General features: G+C 43.0%; 1 protein-coding gene across 1 annotated transcript in view; it reads left to right on the forward strand.

The window, feature by feature from the left end:
* Positions 1 to 6,257: 6,257 nt before the first annotated feature.
* SLC36A4 (solute carrier family 36 member 4) overlaps positions 6,258 to 13,448 on the forward strand; it is a gene marked incomplete at its 5' end in the record, with an annotated part of 109,621 nt that continues 102,430 nt past the window's right edge. Inside the window, one exon of the mRNA XM_082490775.1 lies at positions 6,258 to 6,285. Coding sequence (XP_082346901.1) covers positions 6,258 to 6,285 — 28 coding nt within the window. The remainder of the gene's footprint in view (positions 6,286 to 13,448) is intronic.

The raw sequence follows: 13,448 nt of genomic DNA on the forward strand, positions 1-13,448 counted from the left end.
TTGTATACTAAATGCCCTGGAAACATTGCACGAGAACATGTGGGCTGTTTGAGGGTGCAAAGCCTGCTGGAATAGTGCTGGGGGACTGTGGAAATGGAGGGAGCAAGACTTGGTGAGTTCTTGTCCTCAGTGCTTTTTGGAAGCTGACTTGAAGAGGACTGTCCCCTGACAGTACCTGGACATAGTCTTGGAGAAATCTGTTTAGAGGTGAAGAACAGGGCCGCAAAGACAGACCTCCCTGGTCCTCTTTTATTACTGAATATTCTAGTACAAGACACAACTGACCATACGCTGGAGACAGATGTCAAGACTCAAAGTGTCTGGCCACGAGTAGAACTTTAGGTAATTTCACAAGCATAAAGGTAGGTCCAAGCATATGCTTATAATAAATTGAGTGTTGTTTTTCTAGGACACCCTCAGAATTCAAGTACTGTTTTTCAGATTATAACTCTGGTGAAGTTAGCAGGATAATGTAGAAAAGCATTGTAAACCAGAGACATTGCCCAAAATCATCGTATGATCTCCTGCAGTGCAACTTAGTAAGTTTGTCATGCACTGCATCTGTTTTTATTTAAATATTTAAGACAAATCATATAAGAACTGACAAAGATTACAAGTATCTGAACATTTTTGGTATTTTCCCAAGTAACCTACTTACTAGAGGGATGCAGTACTTTGACTTTAAACTGTACTGAGAGGAAGCAGACACTGGTGGCCCATCAAATTAAACAACAAAAGTGAACCTTTATGTTGGCAATACTTGACTGATAAGTCCCGGTATATACAGATCCATATGCAAATATACATCTTTTATTTTCATTATGTAACAGAAAAAAAATATTTTCCTTTAGCCACATGATAATGATTCATGCTGGGAAAAATCCTGGCGGCTTTCTCAAATGTTTCTGATATTTGAACTGTGCTGATAATTTCTATTTGAAGTATGAACAACCAACAGCACTTTTGACAGCTGCAGCATCCTGCATAATCATATTTATTCTTCATCAAAGCTTAAAGAGAGTCAACACACACCAGGTTTTTAACATTTGGTTACTCAACAGCTATGTTTTACAGATTCCAGTGCAGATCATCTAACATTTCTGTGTTTATCACAGCTGTAGCAATCAAACTTGTGAACAGTGGTTTTGGAGTTTGAAGCATAGCTGTTGAACACAATGTCCTTTTATGATCTGTTTTTAATCGGTGACATTGAAAACATTCAGCCACACACCTCATGAACAACCCTAGGCAGCAATATATGCTGGTAGCCACCCAGCAGGAAAGCAGCTTGGCAGAAAAGGTCCTAGGGGTCCTGGTGGACACCAAGTTGAACATGAGCCAGCAATATGTCCTTGCTGCAAAGAAGGCCAAATGTGTGAGCCAATGCAGGCAGGACCTAGGAACAACCACAAAACCATGGATGAAAGGCAAAGAACAAATTTACTCTCGGTACCTCCAGGACCGGGGAACCTCTGAAGCAGCACCCCAGCAGAGGCATGCAAGAGAGGGACACAGGCACTGCAGAGTGAGAGAGTCCTCATTAGTGAGAGAATCCTTGTTAGTGAGAAAGCGAAAGAGGGAGAGCCCAGACTTGCTGTTCTCACCTGCATTTCAAGGGTTCAAGCAGGCATAGTTTTTCACTGTGCTTTGGTCTTCTTCAACAACAAGGCAGTAATCTCATGTGTGCTACATAAGGTGTCCCTGAGTCTACCTCACACTTACGTTATCTAAGTGTGGATGTTCTACTTGCAAGCACATAAGGCTGAACAATGATTAGTGTGATATATGTGTTGTCCAGCACTCCAGGTGCGGTCACTTGAGCGTGTTTACAATCCTCTTTGCCAATCTTCCCTTACATTCCCACACCGATGGTATCCCGGGCTGCTATAGGCAAAGTATTGGTACCATATCAAGGGAGGTGATCCGTCCTTCCCCTCTGCTCAGCGCTGGTGTGGCCACACCTGGAGTACTGTATTCAGTTCTGGGCTCCCCAGTACAAGAGAGATATGGACATATTGGAGATAGTCCAGCAAAGGGCCACAAGGAGGATGAAGGGACTGGAGCATCTCTCCTGTGAGAAAAGGCTGAAAGAGTTTGGTCTTCTGAGCCTGCAGAAGAGAAAGCACAGGGGAAACTCATCAATGTCTATAAATACCGGAATGGAGGGTGCAAAGAGGATGGAGCCAGGTGCTTTTCAGTGGTGTTCAGTGTCAGAACCAGAGGAAATGGGCACATCCTGAAACACAGGGGGGTCCCTCTGAACATCAGGGAACTTTTTTGTCCTGTGAGGGTGACTGCATGCTGGCACAGGCTGTCCAAAGAGGTTGTGGAGTCTCCCTCCATAGAGATATTCAAAAGCTGTCTGGACAGGTCCACATGGCGCTGCTTGAGCAGGAACGTTGGACCAGATGACTTCCTGAGGTCCCTTCCAACCTCTACCATTCTGTGATTCTATGAAACGGAATGGAAAATCAGCCTCTGGACCTCTTTCTGAAAGACATCGTGGCAAAGAAAGGCAGGCTGTTCCACGTGTAGCATGAAACTTCATAGCAAGGTGTTACAAAATAGTCCTTGATTCAATACACATCAAACTAACTCCTCCTAAAAACTTAAGTCTCCTAGTCTATCAAACACATTTTTTAAAGATGCTGACCATTAAGATTCTCAGCTTTTAATGACAGTTTAGGATGTTCAGTGCTTGGCATTTGTACCAAGAAAAAGCAAAAATAGGAAGCCTTGGAAACTGGCCACTACAAACCAGAACACCGATCATAAGGAATTTGTGTGAAAGGAAGCTCACGCTTGTGACCAAGGAATTGGAAAGAGGTGAAAAGATATATACATGTTTTCATGTCATTGATGACATGACAGGAGCTATGGCTTTTTGATACACAGATGAGCAATATTCTATCTGGGATCTAATGAAATGCAGATGCCGTATTCATATTCAAGGTGATTTCAAAATGTGCTCTTAGATATAAACCTTGGAGGACCGCCAATCATTTGCCAATCAGACAGGATTATAGTCTACAGACAGACAGATGGCAACATAATTGAGGTCTACCAATGGCTCATTAAAACATCATGCAAAGTAATCACCTTGTAACTTAGTAACTGGGTAAAAGTTAAAATATAAACTGTTATAAAAAGCAGAAGTGAGAAACAGCTGTAGGCAGAAGGGTTTTTAGTCTCTTTTATGTCTGCAGTTCTGGTGTCCTCATATGCAAATGAACATAGTACACCTAGAAAACACAGAGGCAGGGGATAGGAACTATAAAAATCATGGAATGGCTTCTCTATGAGAGGAGATTAGAGTAGGACTCTTCAACCTGGAAAACAGATAAGAGAGATAGTATGACAGTGATTGGTAAAATCAAGAATGACTAGGAGAAAGTAAATACAATAATTATTTTTACATTACAAAACTAGGGTTTATCAGATGAATATCAGATAGCAGGCTCAAAGGCCACACTTTTTTGCACAATGCATAATCAAAGTATGGGACTCTCTGCCACCAGACAATCTGGAAGCCAAATATAAAGGACCATAAAAAAGACTGCATGAAGAAATGGGAAAAAAGTCCCTTAAGACTTGAGCAATCCCAAAACTAAAGCTAGCTGATATCTGTATGGAGGGATTGTGTATCGAAACAGTGTTTCTGTACATTTATTGTGTTTCTTTATTTTTTTCCCTAAAAAAGTGTTGATTAAGTTCAGGTTGAGACAGACCCAGCAGAGCAGCTATGGTAATAAGCAACATCATTTAGTAGACAAAAAAAATTTCTGAAAATGGCCTTTAAAGATTTCTGGGTTAGCTTTTAATAAATGTAAGAAGCTGGGTATTGTACGCCATCTGGCCTTGTTCTGAACCAACAAAACCAACATAAATTGAATTCACGATTTCTAAGAGGCAAGCTGTATATGCTATGCAGAATGTGAAGCTTAGGGTAAATAAGCATTTGGTGACTGCAATAATCACATCATGAGGTAATTTTGCATTGATGGATCGATGACTAGAATTTACCCAGATGTTTCCATTAAAGCAAATACTTCTATTCCTACCAATGAGGAACAAAATGCATATTACAAAATCATGAATATCCGTCACATTATAGTATCTCCTGTGTTTTCTGAATATTCACTGATCACCACTGGTTACTCAGATACTTGATGTAATTTCTGGAGCATATTAGAAAAATCTCTATAAACACATAAGAAACCTCTTCCCTGAAGAAGGAACTTTGATGCAAATAATGGCAAGTAGTAGAAACAAATTGCTGTTCATTGCGTAGGATGTGAAATAAAGATGTATTATGTCCTTAAAGTCTTTCCAACATCTATGCGGGATTTACTGTGAGCCAAGTCCTGAGATGCAATGACAAGGTAGAATGAATGAACACTCTTAACTGAATACAAATTTTGAATATACATTAAAGATCCGATACACTTTTCTGAACAAACTTTGCCATTGTTAGAAACAGTGGAGAATACAGAATATCCATGAATATAAAGAAAACATACACTGCGTAAAGGCTTGACAGAAACATTGTAATTAGTGAGTCAGTTCCTGAAATCTATAACCTGCAGCCACAGACTGCCTATTGAGAACCCTTTTCCACAATAAATTTGAAGAAGCCAAGTAATAGCTCACTTACATGGCTCTTTTTCATGGTTTGAGGACCCTAATATAGGGCTGGATCACCTTTCAATAGAACCTTCTCCCAGCAAGCTTAGTCTATTGTGAATTTTAAACACTTGCAGGCCAATCTTCCACTAACCTGGAAGTTCAAGGAATTACAGACCCTTTTATTGTACAAGTCTAAAATGCTTTATTTCAGACGAAAGGTTTAGAGAGTAAGGATTCTGAATATCACTTCGGAGTGACCCAGAGCTCTGATTATAGCTTTGATCACAGAGTATGATTGAAATCTATCTTAGCACCTTGATACATTTGATTTCCAAAGATGACAAAAAAAAAAAAAATAAGGAATTACAGGAAATACTGCTTTCTTTTAATATGGATAAAACCATTTACTTATAAGCGGAAGACTTCTAAATCTATGCTGCTTTGCATTGTTCCACTATCTGCATTTCCCTGACGTTTATTTTGCTTATTGGTGAAGCTCTTAAGAAACAGTATTCTCATCTGCAAGAGTGTGCAGAGAAGATGCAGTGTTCCTGTGGAATCCACAAAAAGTGGAACATCAATTTCAGGAAGTGAGTAATTTGATATGAAATGGTTAGTTACAGATAACACTTCATCTTAGTCTTCTCTTGTTCCAATGGTTGATCCATCATTAACTGTGATTCTCACAAATGTCCTTTCAGTGTCATTTCTTGTTTCACATAGGGAGTAATTTGAACTTGTTGAAGCTGGTTGGCTTTCAGGGGGCCAAACTGCAAATCACTGACAAGTAGAGCTGTCAGCACTGCTGAACTCTTGACTCCCACCCTTGTTTTCAGTCCTTGCTTATTAATTATGAGTCTGTGCTTGCAGCACCCAGTCCAAAGCTGGGCTCACCAGCCTTGCAGAGGGTGGTTGATGTCAGCAGGGCTTTATGCAACCGTCAGACTTAGGGCTGAAGCAGACCCACAGAGCAATGCTAATTCCCATGAGGCAGCCCATGCTGATCTAAGTGCAGCTGCTCCTAAAATGCTCTGAAAGAAAAAGGATACAAGTTAATTTTCTAGTGCTGGAAGGCAAACACAAATTACCCAGTGTTTCATAACTGTACGAGCTGTTGCACATGGCGAGGGACCACCTGCATGCTTCACCTCAGGCCCTGCCACTCTCTCCTACGGTTGATCATGAGGGGAGACTGGAGCTCACCCATCACATCACTAGGAAGCCATGCCCGGCCACAGCAGTGCATCCAGGCCGAGGTGGGCTGGAGGCACCTGTGGAAAGTGAGGCCTGAGGCTGTGAGGGGGCACCTCCAGCCATGGACACCCACGGCGAGGCCCAGCACACGCAGAGACGAGCCCTGCTCACGTATTTTAACAGGCAGCTGCTTAACAGGGTCGCTGCTGTGCACAGAGGAAAGCGCAGAGCAGAAATCAGAAGGCGGCAACGAGCTCGGCGCGGCCGCCCGCCGCAGTCCCTGCCTGGAGGACTGACACGCGCCCGACCCCACGCGGGTCTTGTCCTTCCGGCTGGTATCTATGGTTCGCTCCCGCCGGGCGGGGCGCACGCGCAGCGCCGCGCCGCGCCGGCCGGCTCCACATCGGCGGAAGAGCGAGCGGAGAGCCGGCGGGGAGATGGACGGCACCGGCAGGGAGGAGCTGGGTGAGGGCTGCCGTGTGGTCCGGCGGCGGGACCAGCCGAGGGGCAGCGGGATGGCGGCTCGCCGCGGGGCGGAGAGCGGCGGGGGCGTGAGTGTGAGGAGCGGCCGGCCAACTTCCACCCCCCTCCCCGCAGGGCGGAATGGTTCGGCCCAGGGGGAATGCGCTGCAGCGCTCAGCGCACCGGGGCGGGCGGGATGAACCATCCCACCTGGGGGAGGGGTGGGCTCTGTCTCGCCGCCCCTCTGCGGCTGGCGGCGGCGGCCCGAGGCTCCCCAGCGCGGCGGGCGCGGAGCGCCCCGGAACCGGTCCGGCGGCACCCGAGGCCGGGTGGAGGCTGAGGGAGGCGGGACAGGGACCGCGGGGCCTCTCTCTTTCCTCCCGCCGCGGCCTCCTCGGAGAGGGAGACCCGGCCGGGGGCTCTCCACAGAGGGGTGGGCGGGCGGAGGGCAGGCCCGGGTCCCGCTTGGCTGAGGGCGGCGGGGGCAGTGCCCTGAAGGCCTCAGTCTCACCTGCGTTTGGGTTTCATTGGGAAGTCTTCCATAGAAGTTTAGGAAATGCTTTCTCTTTGCATCGTTAAGTGATGCTCTTCCCTACGGTGTAAGGTTGTGGTGTTCTTTGGGTTTTTTGGGGGGGAGGAGGGGAGTGTATGTGTGTTGATATACTGGCTGTATTTATTGCAGATTATTCTTCAGACCTTTAAATCTCAGTGTGTGCAGGCACATACGTGTTCATCTCTTAATTTATCTATCCATAGATGGACAACAGATAACTCATAGCAGGTTTGGTTAAAAAATGTAGCTGATTATGGGCTGGACTGGGCAGGCTGGAAGTCTCATCTCAAAGCTGTGTTCTGTTATAATCTGAAGAATTTGTCCTGTCCACTAATAGTGATGGGAAGTAGGAGACGTGCTTCAGATTTTATTGTCCCAGAGGCTGATCCATCTTGCAATGAGATTCCCACACCAGAGCAAAGGTGGTAGAAAGAAATTTTAGGTTTTTTGGTTAAGGTTAAGTTTATCTGTCACAACACTTAAAAAACCAAATAATCTGCTTCTTTAGTGGGATTAACTGCTTAAAAATGCAGATAAACACCTGATAAGGTTTCAAAAGTTTTACGCGGTTTGGACCTATTGAATACTTCATAAAATTTAAGTCTTACTGCTGTGTCATCACTTGAAAGTGTATTAATCATGTAGAAATACGTAGCTCAGTCTAGATGGGACAGTGGGTTATTTAAGTCTAACATCTTTCTAAATAAACAATCTGTTGTGGGTTGGGGTAAAAGTGCTCCTCTGAAAGTGTATAATAAACTATGGAGACCTATGTATGCTTTGGTTTAATAACTCAAGTGTCTTGTTTTATTAGCCTTCTGGATTTGACAGTTATGATGCAGAAGCAAACAGTTCTTCCTTCTTACTGAGTGGCATTATTGACTTTCAACATTTGTTTTGAAATAACTGTTCTCAAGATTAATAAATTCTACCATAAAGCAGAATAAATCTACTTTATTAAGTTACAGTCTGTAATGGAGAGAAATAAATGACACGAAGATATATTTTCCAAAGAAAAACAGTGATTCAAATAACTGCACCAAGTGTAGCTTTAACAGTCTTGAAAAACAAACACACGACAAAAGCTAATGGTAACTTTTACTATTCTGGGAAATATAATTATTAGTATTTAATAGGAATTTTTAAACCAGATGAGTTTTCCTTTTTAATTTTCATTCTGGAAAATTCATTCTAGTTTGAGAGGGTTGTTTCGTTTGTTCTATGTCTCTTGTATTCAGTAGGAATTGTGGTAGTGGAAAATAAAAAGGAAGTTGACTTGTGTATGGTTAAATGGGATTATCCATTAGCCCCCCCTTGACCTAGAAAAAGTTACAAAAGTTGATCAATCTGGACAAGCATGCCCCTAGCACTATTCATAGTCACTTGGTGATGGTAAGTAATTTCTTTGGCAGTTGTGGAAGCACATGACTGAGTAACGTGGCAGATACTGCCATGTTCACGTGTGTCTGGTGGACAATGCTGTATTTTACAGTTTGATGCCTTTTGGAGAAAGGTTATTTTGAAGGTTATTTCTAGGCTGAAGTTGGGGGAGTGGAGAAACAGGTATTTCTTTCTGTGGTTGAGGGAGTAACTGGGAGTTATGTGGTGAGCTGCTTACTGAACCAGATGCAGATTCTCAAAATAATTAGTGACAATGTTTTCTTTGTGACCAAGTTTGTCTTGAGATCCCTGGTTCAGAACGCTGAATTGAAAAGCTCTGCTATTTGGAGACTTGGTCACTAATTTTGTCCCGTAAGAGCAGCCACAGGCTTGGTTAGGTGACGAGGCTCTAGGCATGCCTTCTGGGTCCTGAATATGCCATTCTGTAGCCTGTGAGAAAATATTAGTGTAAACCTGAAGATTATGTGGTTCTGATTTTCTCTTTTATACAGCAGTCTAAACAGCTGCTTATTAAGTTGAATCTGTATCCATATTACAGAGGCACTGGGTCACTATTTAATAAACACATTTCACAGGGCTATGAATCCTGTGCTGTGTTTCTGGCCATGTTAGCATGTTCTTGTGTTCTTGTGTACAAGCTGTGACTGAACAGTGAAGTTTCTGCAAGACCCCCTTTGCCTACTGCTTTTTGCCAAGCCTTGTGAAGTGGTGCTCCAACAAGACCTGTATGTTCTTTCTCCCATAACTGAGTAAAAACGGCGGATGTAAATGATGATAAGCTATATCCCGTCACCCAAATCTTTTTATGCTTATATGTCAAATACAAATTCTATTCAATGCCACTGACTTCAAAACTCTCAAGTTAACAAAACAGATCATATTGCTAAATTGGATTTGGAAAAGGGGTTTTAGGTAGGAGCCTGTCTGGGAGGTGATTGCTGAAGGAACAACAGGAGATTGTATTTGCCTTTGTTTTTACTATCTCCTTTGCCTTGAACTTTCTGCTTAGCCCTGGCAAACTACTTCATCCTTTTGCCTCTGTTTCACCCATAAAATGAAAATGATTGAGATTAGTTTTATCCCGTGTGGTGCTACGAGGTTCAGTTAATTTTGGACGTGTTAATTGCTTGAGCAGTATAGAAAAATTAACTGAAGTTCTCAGTGAAAATTCAGTTATTTGCAGGTCTTTTGAACCAAAAGATTACTTGAGCGTGCTATAAAAGCTTTAGCATTAAGTACACCTAGTAACAGTTCAAAGGTTTCTTTGGCAGTATGTCCATAGATATTGGCAAGATACTGGCAAATTCTAGGAGAAAAATTCATTTGAAGATACAAAACTGGAAATACTGGTCATAACAATTTAAACAGTACAGATTTAATCTCACTATGTAACTAGTGGTTGACTAATGATTGAAATTCTTCAGAGGTCTTTGAGGATACAGTGTTGACATTTATCCATGATTATAGTGTTATGTGTAGCTGTAATGGATCAGTGATTTATCTCTCCAGTGGGTTAAGAAATCAGTTTAACATTGCAGTGGTAATTCTGGGAGAAGTTGAAATGTACTTTCCAGAATAGTTAATTTCAGGCTAGGTCCAAGTATGCAAAGTTCTTGCTCTTCTACTTTGTGAGTAAATCTGCTTTATGGGGCAGAGGAAGCTTAAGCTTTCTTGCCTGGTGCCTTTGCTCTAGACCACAGGTTTGGATACATTACATTTGGATGTTACACAAATCTGGATGTCTGTGTGAGTATGGACTGTGCAGTAAGGACATAGGCATGGTATTCCGACAGTAGAGATCAATTATCAAATGAAACTCCATGCTTAGAAAGTTGCATGATCCAAACCTTGTATTATGTCCCAGTACCATTACTGTTAATGGATTCACATGTTTTAGGCCAAAGCTAAATGACTTTATCCCACTTGTGAGATAAAGGAGGAATGATGGGAAAAGAGGCAATTCAAAAGCATTTATATGGCTACAATAGTGGCCAAATAGCATTGCTGGACAGTTTTATATAATGCAGTATTTCAGTGGAACCTGTAAGAAAGACTGGGAGAATGAAGAACAGCTCACTGTAGGAGAAGATCAGGTTCAAGACCACCTGAGGAACCTGAAGGTGCACAAGTCCGTGGGACAAGGTGCATCCGTGGGTCCTGAGGGAATTGACGGATTAAGTTGCCAAGCCACTATCCATCATATTTGGAGTTGTGGCAGTCCAGCGGAGTTCCCACCAACTGGAAAAAGGGAAACATAACCCCAGTTTTTAAAAAAGCGTAAAAAAAAAAGATCTGGGGAACTACAGGCCAGTCAGTCTCACCTCTGTGCCTGGCAAGATCATGGAGCAGATCTTCCTGGAAACTGCTAAGGCATATGGAAAATAAGGAGGTTATCAGTGACAGCCAACATGGCTTCACTAAGGGCAAATCATGCCTGACAAATTTGGTGGATAAGGGGAGAGCAACTGACGTCATCTATCTGGACTTGTGCAAAGCATTTGACACTGTCCCGTATGACATCCTTGTCTCTAAATTTGATGGATGGACCACTCGATGGATAATGAATTGATTGGATGACTGCACTAAAAGAGTTGCAGTCAACGGCTTCATGTCCAAGTGGTGAGCAGTGACAAGTGATGTTCCTCAGGGCTCAGTATCGGGACTGGTGCTGTTTAACATCTTTGTTGGTGACATGGATGTTGGGGTGGAGTGCACCCTCAGCAAGTTTGCCAACAAAACCAAGCTGTGTGGTGTGGTCAACACGCTGTAGGGGAGGGATGCTATCCAGAGGGACCTGGACAGGCTCGATAGGTGGGCCTCTGTGAACTGATGAAGTTCAACAAAGGCAAGTGCAAGGTCCCACCTGTGGGCTGGGGCAATCTCAAGCACAAATACAAGCTGGGCGGAGGATAGATTGAGGACAGCCTTGAGGAGAAGGACTTGGGAATGTTGGTGGATAAGAAGCTGGACATGACCTGGCAATGTGCGCTGGCAGCCCAGAAGGCCAGCTGCATCCTGGGTTGCATCAGAAGTGTGGCCAGCAGGTCGAGGGAGGTGCTTCTGCCCCTCTACTGTGCTCTTGTGAGACCCCACCTGGAATATTGCATCCAGCTCTGCAGACCCCAACATAAGAAGTACATGGACCTGTTGGAGTGAGTCCAGAGGAGGGCCACAAAGATGATGTGAGGGCTGGAGCACCTCTCCTATGAGGAGAGGCTGAGAGAGTTGGGGTTGTTCAGCCTGGAGAAGAGAAGGCTCCAGGGACACCTTATAGTTGGCCTTCCAGTACCTAAAGGGGGCCTACAGGAGAGCAGGGGAAGGACTTTTTACTAGGGAGTATAGCAATAGGATGAGGGGTGACTGTTTTAAACATAAAGAGGGTAGATTTAGATGAGAGATCAGGAAGAGATTCTTAATGCTGACGGTGGTGAGGAATTGGCCCACATTGCCCAGGGAAGTTGTGGATGCCCCATCCCTGGAGGTGTTCAAGGCCAGGTTGGATGGGGCTTTGAGCAACCTGGTCTAGTGGGAGGTGTCCCTGCCTATGGCAGGGGGGTTGGAACTAGATGGTCTTTAAGGTCCATTCCAACCCAATCCGTTCTGTGGTTCTATGGTAAGTGTAGTTATCACAGTATGAGTTGGTGTTGATTGCTGTTACCTGTGAGAATTTGCTGAATTTGTGAATGCTGTTACCTCTAGAGAATGTGTTCTCAAATGAGCTGGTGAACTGCCAGCCTGAGTGTACAGTCAGGAAGCGGATGTTCTGAGGTGTAATTTCAGCTGTTTCTGAGTACGTGGGTAAATAGTCAACCAGATCTCCTCCAGTTCCCTCCCTGTCTGTTGCCCAGGACTGGTGTGCTAATGGATCGTTAAAGAGATTTCAAGGTACTGTTATGTACTGGTCGCACAAGACAAAGATGTAAATAAATGGATGCACATTTTAAAGAGTTATTGTTCTGTGGAGTCTTACAGGCACAGTGTTCTACTGAGTGCTTGGTCTAAATCAGATTCTTTCAGTCTGCATTTAATTCCTTCAGAAGTGATCTTGGATTTTGACTGTTTTTTTTTTTTTTTCTGCTGTCCTGCAAATATATTTTAGAGGCAAGGGATTTAGTCTGTAGCAGTACACAAAATTTCTCAAGACTTACTATGACCTAAACACATAAAGGACGTATAACTTTAGTTTCTGTTTTATGGGGTAGTATTTTTAACAATAGTAGTTTTTTTTGTTGTCTATATTAAGTTCAAATTTGTTGCTTTGAATCTTTTTTTTTTAAAAAAAGAATTTCTTTGTATCTGGGCATATACTTGTACAAATAAATGTCTGCATAATAACTGGGTTAAAATAAATGCCTGTGATCTGGTAAAAAAAGGCCAATCATAGAAGATAATTAATTAAGTCTCCTACTGTGCTCTAGTTTGCAATTTTGTGTGTAATTTTGCCGCTGTTGTGACCAGCTGCCACCTCAGAGAAAAGCTGATGGCAGTGGTCTTGGAGCTTTGGGAGGCCTGGTTGTATTTTTGAGCTGCATTGGATGAACATTTTTTCTTTTTTCTTTTAAGGATTATCAATTTAATCAGCGTTTTGGAAGTACAGTAGTGTGGCAAACTTGTAAACTAATAGCAATAAAATCAGTTACATAATGCAAATACTGTCAATGAAGGTTGGCAATGATTGTATCTGTAAAAAGAAACATACACAGATACTTGTTTTAATTGAATGCAGCTTGGAAAAGTTTTTTAGTGTGACATTTGGAGAAAATTGCCTTCCTTGTCTGTGGCCAAATAGACCCATTTTCAATGTTTAAGTAAGGTGAAATCTTTGTTCTCTCTGAAACAGCCGGTGCTACATTCTTCACAAAAGGAAATTCCCTGTAAAAACATTGTTTTGACACTTACCAGCTTGGCACATGAATATCGTCTGGCTGCTTCCGCTTAGCTGTGTTTGAAAGAAGCACGTTTAAAGAAATACCTAAGGTCCTGCCATCCTGTTAACTTCTATTGGCATTCAGGTCTTCATTCGTTTCAACCTGTAGACCAATGATGATGGACAGGTTAGCATGACGTGTACTGAAAACAGAATGTAGGTAATTGTAATACGTAGCAGAAAGGGGTATGTGTGCAGAAAACTTTCTGTTCTTGCATGTAGTGACTGCATAATGGCAGCTGCTCCTTTCAAATTGGAAGGTCCATGCTATTGGGACTCAAGTTT

Source organism: Vanellus vanellus, assembly GCF_965231255.1.
Source record: "Vanellus vanellus genome assembly, chromosome: 1".
NCBI lineage: Eukaryota > Metazoa > Chordata > Aves > Charadriiformes > Charadriidae > Vanellus > Vanellus vanellus.